Below are 16,454 nucleotides of genomic sequence, written 5' to 3'. Positions count from 1 at the left end.
TTTCTTTCTCCCAGAGGAGGAAGCTGAAACTGAGAACCCAGCCACTTGCCCAAGGCCACCAACCTGACCCCACTGGCCTATAACCTATTGTCTCCTAGGCTGGCACACAGGAATCCCTGGATGAACTGAGGCCTCGGGAGAATATCCCAAGCATCTGTCCTGTGGGCAGTTTGTGTGCAAACATCAGAAGTTTCTCTGGCCCTCCCTGCACCCCAAACCCACATTTCCCCTCCTCACCTTAGCAACCACTGTCATAACACAGGTAAAATGTCACCACTGTGCAGGGCTGCTTTTGTCCACCTCCAACTGGCTCTGACTAAGGTCTTGGCCCACCAGAGTCCCAGCCCCTGTGTCCTACCCCTGACCTTTCTGCAGTGTGACCTCTTTGGGGATGGAGATGTAAGCTGGGGCTGAGGTGGCAAATCCCGTCACCACGTGCAAATGGAACCACAACCAAAGGGTCTCCCTCGTCCTTCATTCAAATGCACAGAGCTTTCCCCCCACCCCCACCCCACCCCCCACCCCCGCTATCGATTTGCAGAGGACATGGGCCCTTTAGCTGTGGAAGGGACTCACAGAAGGCCACGGAAGGGTAACGCTGTGACTTCAGGCCTCAGCTGGCTTCAAGACTACAGCTGGGCCAGAGGCGGAAGAAGGAGTGGGCTCTGCTTCCCTCCTCAGGACACCTTCTGATGACCCCGACGGAGGCTTCAGCCGGGAATGCAGACTGGCCCTAGGCCTACGCACAGCCTTCTCCCCGGTATGGATCCTCTGGTGGTGGAAAAGGGCCGGGCGCTCCCGGAAAGCGCGGCCGCACTGTGCACACACAAAAGGCTTCTCGCCAGTGTGGATGCGCCGGTGGCTCAGCAGCACGGCGCCCTTAGCGAAGGCCTTGCCGCAGTCTGCGCAGCGGAAGGGCCGCTCGCCAGTGTGCAGCAGCTGGTGCTGTGTGAGGTTGGAGCTGTGGCTGAAGGCCCGGCCACACTGCGTGCAGGAGAAGGGCTTCTCTCCAGTGTGTACACGCTGGTGCTTAAAGAGCGAGGAACCCTGGCTGAAGGCAGCTCCGCACAGCGCGCAGGCATACGGCTTCTCCCCGGTGTGCGTGCGCTCGTGCTGGATCAGGTGCGAGTTGCGGCAGAAGCGGCGGCCGCACTGCCCACAGGCATAGGGCCGCCCGCCCGCGTGGATCTTGCGGTGCTGGCTGAGGTTGGAGCCGTGGCTGAAAGCCTTGCCGCACTCACCGCAGCGGAAGGACTTCTCGGCCGTGTGGATGCGCTGGTGCCGCACTAGCGAGGAGCTGTGCCGGAAGGCCTTGCCGCATGCCGTGCACGCGTAGGGCGTCTCGCCACTGTGGATGCGCTGGTGCTGCGTCAGGTGCGATGTCTGGCTGAAGGCCTTGCCGCACTGGGCGCACTCGTAGGGCCGCTCCCCGGTGTGGGTGCGCAGGTGCTTGAGGAGGTCTGAGCTCTTCACGAACACTTTGCTGCACGCCCTGCATTCGAAGGCCTTCTCTCCCGGGAGGCCAGGGCCAGCATGGAGAGCGTCGCCCAGTTCCTCCCAGGTTCGGGGCTCCTGGTCGCTGGGGAGTCTCTGAGGCTCGTGCCAAGCCACGCTCATTCCGTGTTCCTGCCTAGTGCTAACAGACCCCATGTCAGGGACGTTCTGGAAGGCTCTCCCAGGGGCGTTGCCCACGTATGGCTTCTGCCGCTTGGGCACCGTGGGCGGCATCCCTGGCTGCGGGCGGCCTGTGCGCGTGTTTTCCATGGACCCGCCGCCCTCGAGAGGCCTCAACGGGGACGTCAGTCGCAGGCTAACGCTTGCCTGGCCGGTGCCCGAGCCGAGCAAGAGCCTCTCCCAGTAGATCATCGACACCCCCGTGGGTTTTCGCTCCTGTGATGGGGACGCACCCCATTGTCCCTCCAGGCTTTTTGTACTGTGGCAGGCACCAGCAACAGGGAAGACCCTTGTAGGCATTCCAGGGGGGCTATCCGGTAAGGCCCCTGGCGATGCTGCTTCTCCAGAAACATCTCTGTCCTCTGCCAAACACCAGGAGCCTGAAGGAAGAGAAACGGTGGTTACGTGGGATATCCTGACCAGGAGGTGACCAAGGCAGGCTGAGTGGCAGGCAAGAGGGACCTCATGGGCTGGGAGTAGAAGCTCAGGGGAAAAGGAGAGGCCGAGGGCTCTCCCACTGTGCGGGAGGGGGTGTGGGACTTGGGAAAGCATCTGCCCTGCCAAGTGTGGCACTCACTGTATCAGGGGCTCCCACCATCTAGGCACCAGCCCAGGGACACTCACAGGTGGGGGTGAGGAAAACTGAGCAGCTGCTGTATGCCACCCAGGCCTCTGCGCTGGCTGCTCCTCCCCTTCCCAGGGCTCACTCCCTTCTCCCCAGTGCTCCTCTCTCAGGCACCCACTCCCCAGCCTGCTTTTGCTCCTTGCGCTGACCTCCATCTAACGCTGTAGACTTTACTCACGATTCCTGCTTACCCGACTGCCTCTTCCTGGCCCACGTAGCCCCACAAGGGCAGGACCAGGAGTGTCCTGGCCGAGGCTGGGTCTATAGTACCTGGAATGGGCCTGCTCAGCACAAATGCTCAAGAAACACTTGATGAACACACACAGGTGAATGAAGAGAGGAAGCACTGACCCCACAAATGTGGCAGCTACACGTGGAGGGTTTGAGGCCACACAGTCCAGATGAATGTAGGACTCTGGGCAGGTCTCACCACGGCCTGGGGCGACCTTCTGTGTGAACCCAGCTGCTGTGCCCTTGAAGGTCCTCCTTCAGGGGCAGCTAAGGCTGCAGCCTCCAGCAGAGGAGGCTGTGTCTGGGGGGCCAGGAAGGGGGTCCAGAGGCTTGGTCACAGGTTGGTCCCGAGTTCACCCCACCTTGAGCTCCCACTCACCAGGGTTGTGCCTCCTGTGGGTGTTCCTGGCCAGGGTCGAGTTCATCCCACTGGGAACCCAGGGCTCCTCGCCACGCTCAAGTTGGACGACCACACGAGGTCGGGAGGTGGAGAGCCCTTGGAGGAGGAGGAGCAGGTGAGAGGCCAGCCCCAGCTCAGGACCACCCACCTCCCAACAGAGGGCAGGAGTCAGGGCTTCATGGAAAAAGATGATGTCATCTGTGCAACCAGGAGAACCTGAAGATGGTATCATGGCAAGGGGCTGACAGGAACAGGTCATGGGTCCCCAGAGCGGCAACTGTGTCCTCAGCACCAAAGGAAGGGGACTGAGCCCAGGCATGGAGAGGCCACAGCCAGAGGGACACGGTGAGTGGTTGAGCCAACCAGATTGCATGTCTCCGGAGCCCAGGCCAGAAGATATGGACCTGCTCATCAGCCGCCAGGGACATGAGGGTGCAGTCCTGGCAGGCCAGCCTGTCACCAGCTGTGCTTTCCACAGAAGACCCAGGGCCTTACCCAGTGAGGCTACAAGTGCAAAGTTTTCCAGCATCACATGGCGGTACAGGGCCCTCTGCGCTGTGTCCAGTAGTCCCCACTCCTCCTGGGAGAAGTACACGGCCACTTCCTCGAAGGCCATCAGCCCCTACAACAGCAGGCAGGAGGAGATACACAGGTCTAAGCCTTATTAAGGTATAGCTGTGTGACCCAGGACCAAGCTCCCCTCCGATGGCTACCTTCCCTGATGTCCCTTGGCCACTCATCCTCCTTCCCTGGGTTCTGCCCCAGGGCTGTCTTCAGATGGCACTTCCTTCACCTGTCTGAGTTTCCTCCCCTCCACCCTCCCTGTCAGGCTCACAGATGCCACCTTGGCTCCCCAGTGGCCACTCTACACAAGCAAGTCAGAGCAAACCCTGGGTCCTGGGCTGGCTGCCCCACCAACGGCAGCCCCGGGTGTCCACTCATATCTCAGCATGAGCACTCATGACCCTCCCCAGACATGCTCTAGTGAGAAGCAACTGTCTTGAAGTCCCACCTATGGACCCCCAGGGCATGCCTCTCCTGGGACACTCCTCTGTTGTGCTTGCCTCGCAGTTCAGCCTGCTCCTCCAGCCTGAGGGACTGAATGATCCCTACCAGTTACCACAGGGCGGTGGCCCCAGGACCTGGTGAACACACAGAAGTCAATCCCTTCTTCCTCCCTTCCCAGCAGCGCCCCCTCAATTTCTTTCCACTCTGCTGCCACCCTCCCCTCCCTCACCCCTGCCACATTCTTGCCCTGACAGCCCCAGGCACCCTTCTCACCTTCAAGCCCTAACTGCCCATCCCTGGCCAGGTCCATGAGATCACCCCCTCCTCAGTCCAATTCCCAGGCACTGTTTTGGCCCACAACACCAACAACGTCAGGTCCAGTGACTTCTCCACTCTGGGACTTCCCAGGCTCTTTATCATTCCCCTGAAAGAAAGCTGCTTTCCCTTCAAATTCTCCTTGCTGTCTACAGCAGCTCCAGTTTTCTAGGTTCTTCAGTCACAACACTCGCTCACACCCCACACCTGACGCATCAGCACATGTAGCCGGAATTCAACTGCCTTCCCCCCACCTCTGCCCCATCTGGTCCAGGCGCCATCATCGCTCACCAGGACTGTGGCAGTAGGCTCTTCCCTTCACACCGACACCCCCACGCAGCAAATGGTGGTATGGATTTTTTCAAATCCCAACTCAGAGGATGTTTAGATTGTGTTCAAAATCTTCCCTGGCTCTTGACGGCCTCGAGAAAGTGCCAGTTCCTCAGCCTGCCATTTCAAGAACACACATCTCCTCTCCCTGAGCTCCACGTCCAGAAGGTTCATTCCAGAAGCACCTAGGCTCATTCTCCCCTCTCAACTTTTGTACGTGGTGGACCCTCCCCTGGAATTTCCTTCACCACCTCACTCGCCTGGGTGCCAGAAGTCAGGATCACACAAGTGCCCGCCTCTCTGAGGTGGACACCAGGGCTGGGACCGAACCCCCTCTCTCTCCGCCCCAGGACAGCAAGAAAGGAAAACAACCCAAAAAACAAGTCGTCCAGGTAGAGTCACTCCCGCAGTGCGGGTGAGGTCCACGCGAGGAGGGGTCCCTCGACTCACCGGCGCCCGGTCTGTCAGCACCTCCTCCGACGCCGCCAACAGAACGTGCAGTTGGGAGGGCAGAGAGGGTGGGTAGCCCGGGCACCGCCGATGCCTGCCCACAGCCTCCCGCAGCCGGCTGCGGGCCTCAGTCTCCCGGATAGTCAAAAGCGATGAACGACCGGGGAGTCGCGTCTGCTGCTGCCGCGGGGGCGGGAGAGCACGTGGCTCCGGCCGCGGCCCGACAGCCCCACAGGCCGCCCACGCTACACTCAGAGAAACCGAGGCTCGGGGGGTGGGGCCCTCGGCCGGCGGTCACGACGCGTGCACAGGCGGGGGCACGAAGCGGCCCTTCGCTGGTACCCTCCTCGCCGGCCCCGCCTCGAGTCTCCAGAACGTCCTGGACAACCGGTCCCAACCCCACCTGCCCCTGCCGGGATCGCCGGTGTGGCCTGACGCCCGCAGTAAAGTGACAGTCCCACACGCCGGAAGTCCAGCCCTATGGGCTCTCATTGGCCCAATGCGCGCTGAGGCGTTCGCGCCGGGCCTTTTGGGTGTTGTAGTTTCTTCGGCGTGTGGGCGGGTCCATTACCGATCTCCATGGCAACTGCCTAGCATCGCCGGGAGGGGAGTGGGAAATGGGTGTCCTGCGACTGCACCTCGGATCCTGCGGGCCCCGACGCATGGGAGGAGTTGCCCGGTGGTCGTCCCGCGTTCGGGGTTCCCTGCGTCTACTCAAGCCGCCCGGAGACTAAACCCCGGAGGTGCGCAAGCGGGAACTGCTGAGGTTCCAGAAGCGACTGAGGCCATTCTCACAGAGGCGAAAACATTCCGGGAAGGGCGGGTTAAAGGGCGGAGGAGGTTCCGCCTGGAGCTCTGGCTTCACATCCCAGCTCCGTTTCTTACGCCCTGGGGCGGGGATTTGACCTGTCTGTGAGTCAGTGTCCTGAGAAGTTTAAAATCAGTTTCGCGACCCCCACCCCAAGAATTGCCAGTCCCAAAGTCTACGTTGTTCTCGAGTCTGAGGTTGTTCTTGGACAGTTGCCCAAACCATCCGTTTTCCTTGTAAGCTTGGATCCCGCAGAAGGTACTTTCTTAGACTTGCTTGTCCTTAAACGATTATCTAGTTCTTGCATTGCCCCACACGTCACAATATTGATTATTATTTTTTCCCCCTGGGGACCATTCTGAGTGTGACACATGAAAACTAAAGGCAGGACACTGTCACTGTAGAGTAACCCTGTTTTTGGCAGAGAAGTAAAGGTTTTCTCTTTGTTGCTGCACTGTGATGGCCTTGTTTTTAGGGGCCTTAGACAGTGCTCATGTGTCAAGTGGCTTAATTTGTTTTGGCTCCCTCCCTCTATACATCCCTCAACGCATAACTATCTACTGCCAGCTATAACTGTGCACAGAGGTGATATTGCTTGTAAATCCCTGTAGTGCAAGATTGCTTATCAATTTTGGAATGTTTGTATGTATATTTTGCCTACTTTGAAAGAATTTAAGAACAAGCAAGGTGTTTGACCAATTGGGATGTTGAAAAAAAAAATGAAAAAAGAAATAACGAGGAAAACAATAAGAAGCAAGGTGTTAATCTTGTGATTTAATTAAATTTTATTGAGGGGCATTATTAATAGTTAAAGCAGTGTTTGAATGTTTGGAGACATTTAGCTTCTTAAACTCTCTATTTTAACATTATCTTTCTAATGTGTAATTACTCAGATTAGGTGAATATTAATTGCTTAATATTTAAAGAAGTGCAAATTGTTTTATATATTCAGAATTGAATGGCCTGTGTATGAAATAAAAATAGTAATGTTGGCTGGGCACGGTGGCTCACGCCTGTAATCCTAGCACTCTGGGAGGCCGAGGTGGGCCGTCCTTTGAGCTCAGGAGTTCGAGACCCGGTCTCTACTAAAAATAGAAAGAAATTATATGGACACATAAAAATATATAGAGAGAGAAAAATTAGCCGGGCATGGTGGCGCATGACTGTAGTCCCAGCTACTCCGGAGGCTGAGGCAGGAGAATTGCTTGAGCCCAGGAGTTTGAGGTTGCTGTGAACTAGGCTGACGCCATGGCACTCTAGCCCGGGCAACAGAGTGAGACTGTCTCAAAAAAAATAAAAAATAAAGATTCTTTGGCTTGTAATTGGTTGAAGATATGAAGCTTTGTCTAAAGGCCTGGAATGTTTTAACATAGTTGCTGTTTATCAGAGATAAGCCCCCGCCCCCACATAGATTTGTTGTGTAAATTGAGGGCCTGTAGGTTTGTCATGCATACCCTTAGGCTTGTTAATGGGTTACAAATGGGCCCCAAGAAGTGAGGGGGGCATGATGGAGTATGTCTGACCTCACTCCTCCTGGCAGGCAATTTAGTTTTAGGATATTCCTTTGTCCACAAAGGGGTCCATCAGTCAGCCGGTGTGGGGGTGAGCCTTAAAATTTTATTTTAGTTCACAGCTGTATATCAGGAGAGACATTCATGATTAACCACATCTAAAAGTCATTCTTTTTTTTTTACCAAAGTTTATTTTTATAAATCCAATCTGTCTATATTTTCTTTTTTGCCTATGTTTTTGTGTCATATTTATGAAATCTACCAAACCCAATGTCATCAAGATTTTCTCCTTGTCAATGGAAAACGAACCAAACTCTCTAAAATAATTTAAAGAGGTTTTATTCTGAGCCAAATACTTGTGACCATGGCCCTGGGAGCTATGTCCAAGATCCTTGAACAAATGGTCTTGCTGTGGTTGAGTTAAAGTTTGGTTTTATACATTTCAGGGAGACAGAAATTACACATAAAGTCATAAATCAATACATGGAAGGCATATATTGGTTTGGCCCAAAGGCAGGACATCTAAATTTGGGGAATTACAGGTTATAGGTGGGTTTAAAGATTCTTTCATTTGTAATTGGTTAAAGAAATGAAGCTTTGTCTAAAGGCTTGGAATGTTTTAAGTTAAGATAAGGAGGTCAGTTAATCAGAGATAAGCCACTGAACATATTAAAAATCATTCTTCCATCTTCTTTTCTGAAATAGGGCCAAGAAAGGTGCCCCACGCTTGTAGTCATAGCATTCTAGGAGGCCAAGGAGGGAGGGTCCCTTGAGGTCAGGAGTCTAAGACCAGCCTGAGCAAGAGCAAGACCCCATCTCTACTAAAAATAGAAAAAAAAATTAGCTGGGCAACTAAAAATAGACACAAAAAATTAGCCGACATTTCCAAATGAGGCCACAACAAAGTAAACACACACACACACAAAAAAAATTAGCCGGATGTGATGACACACCTGTAGTCCCAGCTACTCAGGAGGCTGAGGCAGGAGGATGGCTTGAGCCCAGGAGTTTGAGTTTGCAGTGAGCTATGATAACGCCACTGCACTCCAGCCTGGGCCACAGAGTGATTAGACTCTGTCTCAAAAAAAAAAAAAAAAGAAAGAAGGAAAGACAGACAGACAGACAGACATTGTTAAGTCTGGAGAGAGACCCATGAAGCCTCATGTGTAGCAAAATGCTGTTTATTTTGGGCATCTGGGTACAGATGGGTGGAGGCCAAAGAGCATCCACACTGAGGGAGGGACAGCCTTGGGTTTTATAGAGGGTTTCTCAGTGGGGAGTGAGTACCTGGGCCAGAACAACTGCTACAATAAAGATTTTCAAACAACCAATTTCTGGGACCCCTGGGTCAGTCTCCTCCTGTAGAGATAAGGGAGGAGGGTAGTTCCATCCTTATCAGGGGGATAGGAAAGCAGGCAGCAGCTGTTTGTTAGGTTTACAACCTAGAGGGACTCCGCAGACTCCAGGCCTATTGTTTCACAAACCTCGGTTTTCTTTCTTTCTTTCTTCTTCTTTTTTTTTTTTTTTTTTTTTTTTTGAGACAGAGTCTCACTCTGTTGCCAGGGCTAGAGTGCTGTGGCATCAGCCTAGCTCACAGCAACCTCAAACTTCTGGGCTTAAGCGATCCTACTGCCTCAGCCTCCCAAGTAGCTGGGACTACAGGCATGTGCCACCATGCCCAGCTAATTTTTTCTATGTATATTTTTAGTTGTCCATATAATTTCTTTCTATTTTTAGTAGAGACGAGGTCTCACTCTTGCTCAGGCTGGTCTTGAACTCCTGAGCTCAAAAAGGATCCACTCGCCTCGGCCTCCCAGAGTGCTAGGATTACAGAGTGAGCCACTGCGCCTGGCCCCTTTCTTTTTTTTTTTTTTCTTGAGATAGTGTCTCACTCTGTTGCCTGGGCTAGAGTGCTATGGGGTCAGCCTAGCTCACAGCAACCTCAGACTCCTGGGCTCAAGTGATTCTCCTGCCTCAGCCTCCCAAGTAGCTGGGACTACAGGCATGTGCCACCATACCCAGCTAATTTTTACTATTTTTAGTAGAGACAGGGTCTCTATCTTGCTCAGGCTGGTCTCAAACTCCTGATCTCAAGGGATCCTCTCACCTCAGCCTCCCAGAGTGCTAGGATTTTATAGCTTTGATTTTAAATTTTTAGCCATGAGACAGGTAAAGCTCAGTAGTTTAAACCGGTAGTTCGATTACATTGTACCTCTGTAAATGGAATAAGTTAATCTTTCTCACATGTCTGAGGCCCTTACTGAAGTTTAGAGAAAAGAGGGTGGTAAATTTACACCTCAACGCACACAAAAAGAATTTAAGAATTTTCAAGAAGTTTGGATATGTTAAGGGAAGATTCAAAATGGATTCTAAAGAAATACAAAATCATAGAAATTCACCGTGGGATTTTACAGGGAAGCAAACAGATGACCTTGGAGAAAATTCAGAAACCTTTTCAAAATAACCATCTGAATGTCAGAAAGTCATATTTTGGAGACCAATCAAGTTAGACAGGTGGCTTCTTAGTCATTGTTTTCTAACTGGACCACTGAGCTAAAGGTGGAGCCCATTACTGAACAGGGCCAGAAAGCATTTGCAGTTTCCAGGGCCTAATATTTAAATACGTAAAAGGTATTCCTGTAGTTCATATGGGGCAGAGAAAAAAATATGTAAAAAGGAGGCTCAGCTGAAAGGCAGAGCACTTAGATCTTTAAAAATCGAGGATCCCACTTTTACACTGAATCCTGAGTTCCCAAAAAGAGGCAATGCCACAGGACTGACTTGCACAGCGCTTCCATAGTGTACCTCACTGCGAGGACACTCCCTGAAGACGGTGGAAGACCCGATGCCAATTAGGCCACTCTGTGATCAGCCCATCCACCACAAAAGTCTTATCTTTTGGTGGCAAGTGTTCTCATAGGTATCAATGATACCTAATGGCATGTCTACATATGTTCAATATCATCTGCATTATATTAGGGTGAAATGGTGTCAAGTTGTTACCGTCCACACAATGTTTAAAAAGAGGCTGAGAATGGTGGCTTACTCCTTCAATCCTAACACTTTGGGAGGCCAAGGCAGCAGGATTACTTTGGCCAGGAGTTTAAGACCAGCCTGAACAACATAGGAAGACCTCACCTTTCCAAGAAAATAAAAGAATTAGCTGGGTGTGGTGGCACATGCCTGTAGTCCCACCTACTCAGGAGGCTGAGGTAGGAGGATCACTTGAATCCAGGAGTTAGAGGTTGCTGTGAGCTATGATGACACTGGCGCACCATAGCCCTGGCAACAGAGCAAGACCCTATCTAAAAAAGAAAAAAGAAAAGAAACTTTGATAATTAGGGAGCCTCTTTCAACTCTTATTAAAACCCAAAACATGCCCTGTAGTCAGGAGAGAAGGATGAGATGGTGGAGGTCCACAATGCTGTGCAGGTAACTACAAGTCTATTCCAAGTTGTAAATGCTAATTTTTTTACTAGTAAAAAGACCACGAATTTCTTCAGAGGTAAGGCTCCCCAAGTAGGGAAGAGGTCTGGTCTACTGAAGCCCACAGGAAGCAAACTGGGATAAGACCCACCCCCCATTCCACCCTTCTGTCCATACCATCTGGGGGCATTACAAGGGCGGTGGTTGGATCTCAGCAAGGCATCACACAATGCATTAGGTCAGTGGTCCCCAACCTTCTTGGCATCTGGGACAGATTTCATAGAAATCCATCCACAGATGGGACAGAGGAGTCCCAAGATGATACAAGCACACCACATTCTGCAGTCAAACCTCTCCGCCAATGACAATCTGTACTTGCAGCCACTCCCCAGTGCCAGCACCACCACCCCAGCTCCACCCCAGACCATCAGGCACCAGACTCTCACAGGAGCTCGCAAGCTAGATGCCTCACATGCATGTAGTCCACAGCAGGGTTTGCACTCCTATGACAATCCAATGCTGCTGCTAATGATCTCACAGGAGGCAGAGTATATGCAGTGATGCCAGCCCTGGGGAGCAGCTGCAAACACAGATGAAGCCTCGCTCGCCCACCACCCATCTCCCAACACATAGCCCATCTCCCAACAGGCCACAGACTGGCACTGGTCCAAAGCCCAGGGGTTGAGGACCACAACTTTAGGTAACGGCAAGCCCTTCCTATTCAGCTCTCTGTCCACCCTGCAATTGAGGAGGGAGAACAAGAGGGCACCTAGCCACCAAGCTCAGCAAAATGAGCAGCACTCTTTTCTCCTCTGAAGTCATTACTGTCACTCAGATGTAAAAGCTCCTTATAATGTCAAAATTGGTAACAAGGGTCAGTGGCAGGACTTGGCCCATGCTGAGGCTTGCAGAAGAATGTGTACAAGCACCACTGGAGAACCATCATCTAGGACCTGTGTTTCCAAAGCTGAGAGTCACATCTTCCTCTGAAGGCTTCCACAGCCCAAGTTGGCTATGTGTGCGGAGCCAGGCCAGGCCCTCACACCTGGCAGACTAGAGCACAGCCCAGGACGTGATGCTTGGCCAGTCCACCTGAGATTGAGTCCTGGCTCTATTGTCTGCCATGGACAATTCTCTTCCCCTCTGTGTGCCTCAGTTTCCTCATCTTCCAAGTAGGGATGCCAGCCACAGAAGCCACCTCACAGGGATATAGGAGAAACTTCCCAGCACTTAGAGCAGGAGCTTGCAGCAAACACATCCTGGCCTTATTAGGAGTTTTGAGAGTGTCTGCCAACATGATGCTCAGTGGCCCCAGATCTTTTTTCTGTCTCCCAGAGGAGGAAGCTAAAACTGAGAGCCCAGCCACTTGTCCAAGGCCACAAACCTGACCCCACTGCCCTATACTCTCCTGTCTGCTGGGCTGGCCCCAGGAATCCTTGGATCAACTGAGGCCTGGAGGGAATATCCCCAGTATCTGTCCTGTGGCCAGTTTGTGTGGAAACATCAGAAGTTTCTCTGGCCCTCCCTGCACCCCATACCCGTATTTCCCCTCCTCATCTTAGCAGCCACTGTCATAACACATGTGAAGTGTCACCACTGTGCAGGGCTGCTTTTGTCCACCTGCAACTGGCTTTGACTACAGTCTTGGCCCACCAGAGTCCCAGCTGCTATGTCTTAACCCTGGTCTTTCTGCTGTGTGACCTCTCTGGGGATGGAGGTGTGAGCTGGGGCTTAAGTGGCAAATCCTGTCACCACGTGCAAGTGGAACCATAGCCAAAGGATCTCCCTCCTCTCTGATTCAATACACAGGGCTTCCCCCGACTGTGGATTTGCAGACTACATAGGCTCTGTAACTGAGGTAGAGATTCACAGAAGGCCGGGGAAGGGCAGGGTTGTGGCCTCAGGCCTCGCCTGGCTTCGAGATTGCTGCTGGGCCCTAGTGGGGAGTGAGCTCTGCTTCCCTCCTCGGCGCACCTTTCGATGATGCCCACGATGGACGCCCGGTCTGGGGGCGCAGGCTGGCCCTGGCCTGCCAGATTTCTCCCCGGTATGGATCCTCTGGTGGTGCAAGAGAGCCGGGCGCTCCCGGAAGGCGCGGCCGCACTGTGCACACACAAAAGGCTTCTCGCCAGTGTGGATGCGCCGGTGGCTCAGGAGCACGGCGCCCTTGGCGAAGGCCTTGCCGCAGTCTGTGCAGCGGAAGGGCCGCTCGCCAGTGTGCAGCAGCTGGTGCTGTGTGAGGTTGGAACTGCGGCTAAAGGTGCGGCCGCACTGCGTGCAGGAGAAGGGCTTCTCTCCAGTGTGCACACGCTGGTGCAAAAACAGCGAGGAGCCCTGGCTGAACGTAGCTCCGCAAAGTACGCAGGCGAAGGGCTTCTCCCCGGTGTGCGTGCGCTCGTGCTGGATCAGGTGTGAGTTGCGGCAGAAGCGGCGGCCGCACTGCCCACAAGCATAGGGCCGCCCGCCCGCGTGGATCTTGCGGTGCTGGCTGAGGTTGGAGCCGTGGCTGAAAGCCTTGCCGCACTCACCGCAGCGGAAGGACTTCTCGGCCGTGTGGATGCGCTGGTGCCGCACTAGCGAGGAGCTGTGCCGGAAGGCCTTGCCGCACGCCGTGCACGCGTAGGGCGTCTCGCCACTGTGGATGCGCTGGTGCTGCGTCAGGTGCGACGTCTGGCTGAAGGCCTTGCCACACTGGGCGCACTCGTAGGGCCGCTCCCCGGTGTGGGTGCGCAGGTGCTTGAGGAGGTCTGAGCTCTTCACGAACACTTTGCTGCACGCCCTGCATTCGAAGGCCTTCTCTCCCGGGAGGCCAGGGCCAGCATGGAGAGCGTCGCCCAGTTCCTCCCAGGTTCGGGGCTCCTGGTCGCTGGGGAGTCTCTGAGGCTCGTGCCAAGCCACGCTCATTCCGTGTTCCTGCCTAGTGCTAACAGACCCCATGTCAGGGACGTTCTGGAAGGCTCTCCCAGGGGCGTTGCCCACGTATGGCTTCTGCCGCTTGGGCACCGTGGGCTGCATCCCTGGCTGCGGGAGGCCTGTGCGCGTGTTTTCCATGGACCCGCCGCCCTCGAGAGGCCTCAACGGGGACGTCAGTCGCAGGCTAACGCTTGCCTGGCCGGTGCCCGAGCCGAGCAAGAGCCTCTCCCAGTAGATCATCGACACCCCCGTGGGTTTTCGCTCCTGTGATGGGGATGCACCCCATTGTCCCTCCAGGCTTTTTGTACTGTGGCAGGCACCAGCAACAGGGAAGACCCTTGTAGGCATTCCAGGGGGGCTATCCGGTAAGGCCCCTGGCGATGCTGCTTCTCCAGAAACATCTCTGTCCTCTGCCAAACACCAGGAGCCTGAAGGAAGAGAAACGGTGGTTACGTGGGATATCCTGACCAGGAGGTGACCAAGGCAGGCTGAGTGGCAGGCAAGAGGGACCTCATGGGCTGGGAGTAGAAGCTCAGGGGAAAAGGAGAGGCCGAGGGCTCTCCCACTGTGCGGGAGGGGGTGTGGGACTTGGGAAAGCATCTGCCCTGCCAAGTGTGGCACTCACTGTATCAGGGGCTCCCACCATCTAGGCACCAGCCCAGGGACACTCACAGGTGGGGGTGAGGAAAACTGAGCAGCTGCTGTATGCCACCCAGGCCTCTGCGCTGGCTGCTCCTCCCCTTCCCAGGGCTCACTCCCTTCTCCCCAGTGCTCCTCTCTCAGGCACCCACTCCCCAGCCTGCTTTTGCTCCTTGCGCTGACCTCCATCTAACGCTGTAGACTTTACTCACGATTCCTGCTTACCCGACTGCGTCTCCCTGGCCCACTTAGCCCCACAAGGGCAGGACCAGGAGTGTCCTGGCCGAGGCTGGGTCTATAGTACCTGGAATGGGCCTGCTCAGCACAAATGCTCAAGAAACACTTGATGAACACACACAGGTGAATGAAGAGAGGAAGCACTGACCCCACAAATGTGGCTGCTACAGGTGGAGGGTTTGAGGCCACACAGTCCAGATGAATGTAGGACTCTGGGCAGGTCTCACCACGGCCTGGGGCGACCTTCTGTGTGAACCCAGCTGCTGTGCCCTTGAAGGTCCTCCTTCAAGCTCAAGGGCAGCTAAGGCTGCAGCCTCCAGCAGAGGAGGCTGTGTCTGGGGGGCCAGGAAGGGGGTCCAGAGGCTTGGTCACAGGTTGGTCCCGAGTTCACCCCACCCTGAGCTCCCACTCACCAGGGTTGTGCCTCCTGTGGGTGTTCCTGGCCAGGGTCGAGTTCATCCCACTGGGAACCCAGGGCTCCTCGCCACGCTCAAGTTGGACGACCACACGAGGTCGGGAGGTGGAGAGCCCTTGGAGGAGGAGGAGCAGGTGAGAGGCCAGCCCCCAGCTCAGGACCACCCACCTCCCAACAGAGGGCAGGAGTCAGGGCTTCATGGAAAAAGATGATGTCATCTGTGCAACCAGGAGAACCTGAAGATGGTATCATGGCAAGGGGCTGACAGGAACAGGTCATGGGTCCCCAGAGCGGCAACTTTGTCCTCAGCACCAAAGGAAGGGGACTGAGCCCAGGCATTGAGAGGCCACAGCCAGAGGGACACGGTGAGTGGTCGAGCCAACCAGATTGCATGTCTCCGGGGCCCAGGCCAGAAGGTATGGACCTGCTCATCAGCCGCCAGGGACATGAGGGTCCAGTCCTGGCAGGCCAGCCTGTCACCAGCTGTGCTTTCCACAGAGGACCCAGGGCCTTACCCAGTGAGGCTACAAGTGCAAAGTTTTCCAGCATCACATGGCGGTACAGGGCCCTCTGCGCTGTGTCCAGTAGTCCCCACTCCTCCTGGGAGAAGTACACGGCCACTTCCTCGAAGGCCATCGGCCCCTACAACAGCAGGCAGGAGGAGATACACAGGTCTAAGCCTTATTAAGGTATAGCTGTGTGACCCAGGACCAAGCTCCCCTCCGATGGCTACCTTCCCTGATGTCCCTTGGCCACTCATCCTCCTTCCCTGGGTTCTGCCCCAGGGCTGTCTACAGATGGCACTTCCTTCACCTGTCTGGGTTTCCTCCCCTCCACCCTCCCTGTCAGGCTCACAGATGCCACCTTGGCTCCCCAGTGACCACTCTACACAAGCAAGTCAGAGCAAACCCTGGGTCCTGGGCTGGCTGCCACACCAATGGCAGCCCCAGGTGTCCACTCATATCTCAGCATGAGCACTCATGACCCTCCCCAGACATGCTCTAGTGAGAAGCAACTGTCTTGAAGTCCCACCTATGGACCCCCAGGGCATGCCTCTCCTGGGACACTCCTCTGTTGTGCTTGCCTCGCAGTTCAGCCTGCTCCTCCAGCCTGAGGGACTGAATGATCCCTACCAGTTACCACAGGGCGGTGGCCCCAGGACCTGGTGAACACACAGGAGTCAATCCCTTCTTCCTTCCTTCCCAGCAGCGCCCCCTCAATTTCTTTCCACTCTGCTGCCACCTTCCCCTCCCTCACCCCTGCCACATTCTTGCCCTGACAGCCCCAGGCACCCTTCTCACCTTCAAGCCCTAACTGCCCATCCCTGGCCAGGTCCATGAGATCACCCCCTCCTCAGTCCAATTCCCAGGCACTGTTTTGGCCCACAACACCAACAACGTCAGGTCCAGTGACTTCTCCACTCTGGGACTTCCCAGACTCTTTATCATTCCCCTGAAAGAAAGCTACTTTCC

General features: G+C 54.7%; 2 protein-coding genes across 8 annotated transcripts; both read right to left on the bottom strand.

Annotated features, from left to right (window-relative positions):
* Window positions 1-530: 530 nt before the first annotated feature.
* Window positions 531-5,403, bottom strand: LOC138374450 (zinc finger protein 324A-like). Of its 5 annotated transcripts, none has more exons than XM_069457298.1 (5): window positions 5,034-5,403; window positions 3,943-4,362; window positions 3,426-3,552; window positions 2,910-3,026; window positions 531-2,054 (listed from the first exon to the last, which is right to left on the bottom strand). In XM_069457298.1, the coding sequence occupies exons 3-5, from the start codon at window positions 3,544-3,546 to the stop codon at window positions 607-609; spliced, it is 1,686 nt and encodes a 561-aa protein (XP_069313399.1). In that variant the 5' UTR covers window positions 3,547-3,552; window positions 3,943-4,362; window positions 5,034-5,403; the 3' UTR covers window positions 531-606. The 5 variants fall into 5 exon arrangements, with proteins under 5 accessions (XP_069313399.1, XP_069313397.1, XP_069313400.1 ...); XM_069457296.1 differs by lacking the exon at window positions 5,034-5,403 and having other exon boundaries at window positions 3,943-4,072; window positions 4,212-4,577; XM_069457299.1 differs by lacking the exon at window positions 3,943-4,362.
* A 5,290-nt stretch (window positions 5,404-10,693) lies between these two features.
* Window positions 10,694-16,454, bottom strand: ZNF324B (zinc finger protein 324B). Of its 3 annotated transcripts, XM_069458502.1 has the most exons (5): window positions 16,284-16,454; window positions 16,015-16,144; window positions 15,498-15,624; window positions 14,981-15,097; window positions 10,694-14,119 (listed from the first exon to the last, which is right to left on the bottom strand). In XM_069458502.1, the coding sequence occupies exons 3-5, from the start codon at window positions 15,616-15,618 to the stop codon at window positions 12,645-12,647; spliced, it is 1,713 nt and encodes a 570-aa protein (XP_069314603.1). In that variant the 5' UTR covers window positions 15,619-15,624; window positions 16,015-16,144; window positions 16,284-16,454; the 3' UTR covers window positions 10,694-12,644. The 3 variants fall into 3 exon arrangements, with proteins under 3 accessions (XP_069314603.1, XP_069314605.1, XP_069314604.1); XM_069458504.1 differs by lacking the exon at window positions 16,015-16,144; XM_069458503.1 differs by lacking the exon at window positions 16,284-16,454 and having other exon boundaries at window positions 16,015-16,190.

This window comes from Eulemur rufifrons, chromosome 24 (genome assembly GCF_041146395.1).
Source record: "Eulemur rufifrons isolate Redbay chromosome 24, OSU_ERuf_1, whole genome shotgun sequence".
Lineage (NCBI taxonomy): Eukaryota > Metazoa > Chordata > Mammalia > Primates > Lemuridae > Eulemur > Eulemur rufifrons.
Note: the sequence above shows the minus strand (reverse complement) of the source record. Positions and strands in the feature narration are given on the sequence as shown.

What these genes read in the sequence shown, in the direction of transcription:
- LOC138374450 (XM_069457298.1), bottom strand. Translation starts at nt 3,546, where the DNA reads ATGGCCTTCGAGGAAGTGGCCGTGTACTTCTCCCAGGAGGAGTGGGGA. An exon ending in TGCACTTGTAGCCTCACTGG is followed by an intron (nt 3,027 to 3,425) that starts GTAAGGCCCTGG and finishes TCCTCCTCCAAG; the next exon opens with GGCTCTCCACCTCCCGACCT. An exon ending in CCACAGGAGGCACAACCCTG is followed by an intron (nt 2,055 to 2,909) that starts GTGAGTGGGAGC and finishes CTCTTCCTTCAG; the next exon opens with GCTCCTGGTGTTTGGCAGAG.
- ZNF324B (XM_069458502.1), bottom strand. Translation starts at nt 15,618, where the DNA reads ATGGCCTTCGAGGAAGTGGCCGTGTACTTCTCCCAGGAGGAGTGGGGA. An exon ending in TGCACTTGTAGCCTCACTGG is followed by an intron (nt 15,098 to 15,497) that starts GTAAGGCCCTGG and finishes TCCTCCTCCAAG; the next exon opens with GGCTCTCCACCTCCCGACCT. An exon ending in CCACAGGAGGCACAACCCTG is followed by an intron (nt 14,120 to 14,980) that starts GTGAGTGGGAGC and finishes CTCTTCCTTCAG; the next exon opens with GCTCCTGGTGTTTGGCAGAG.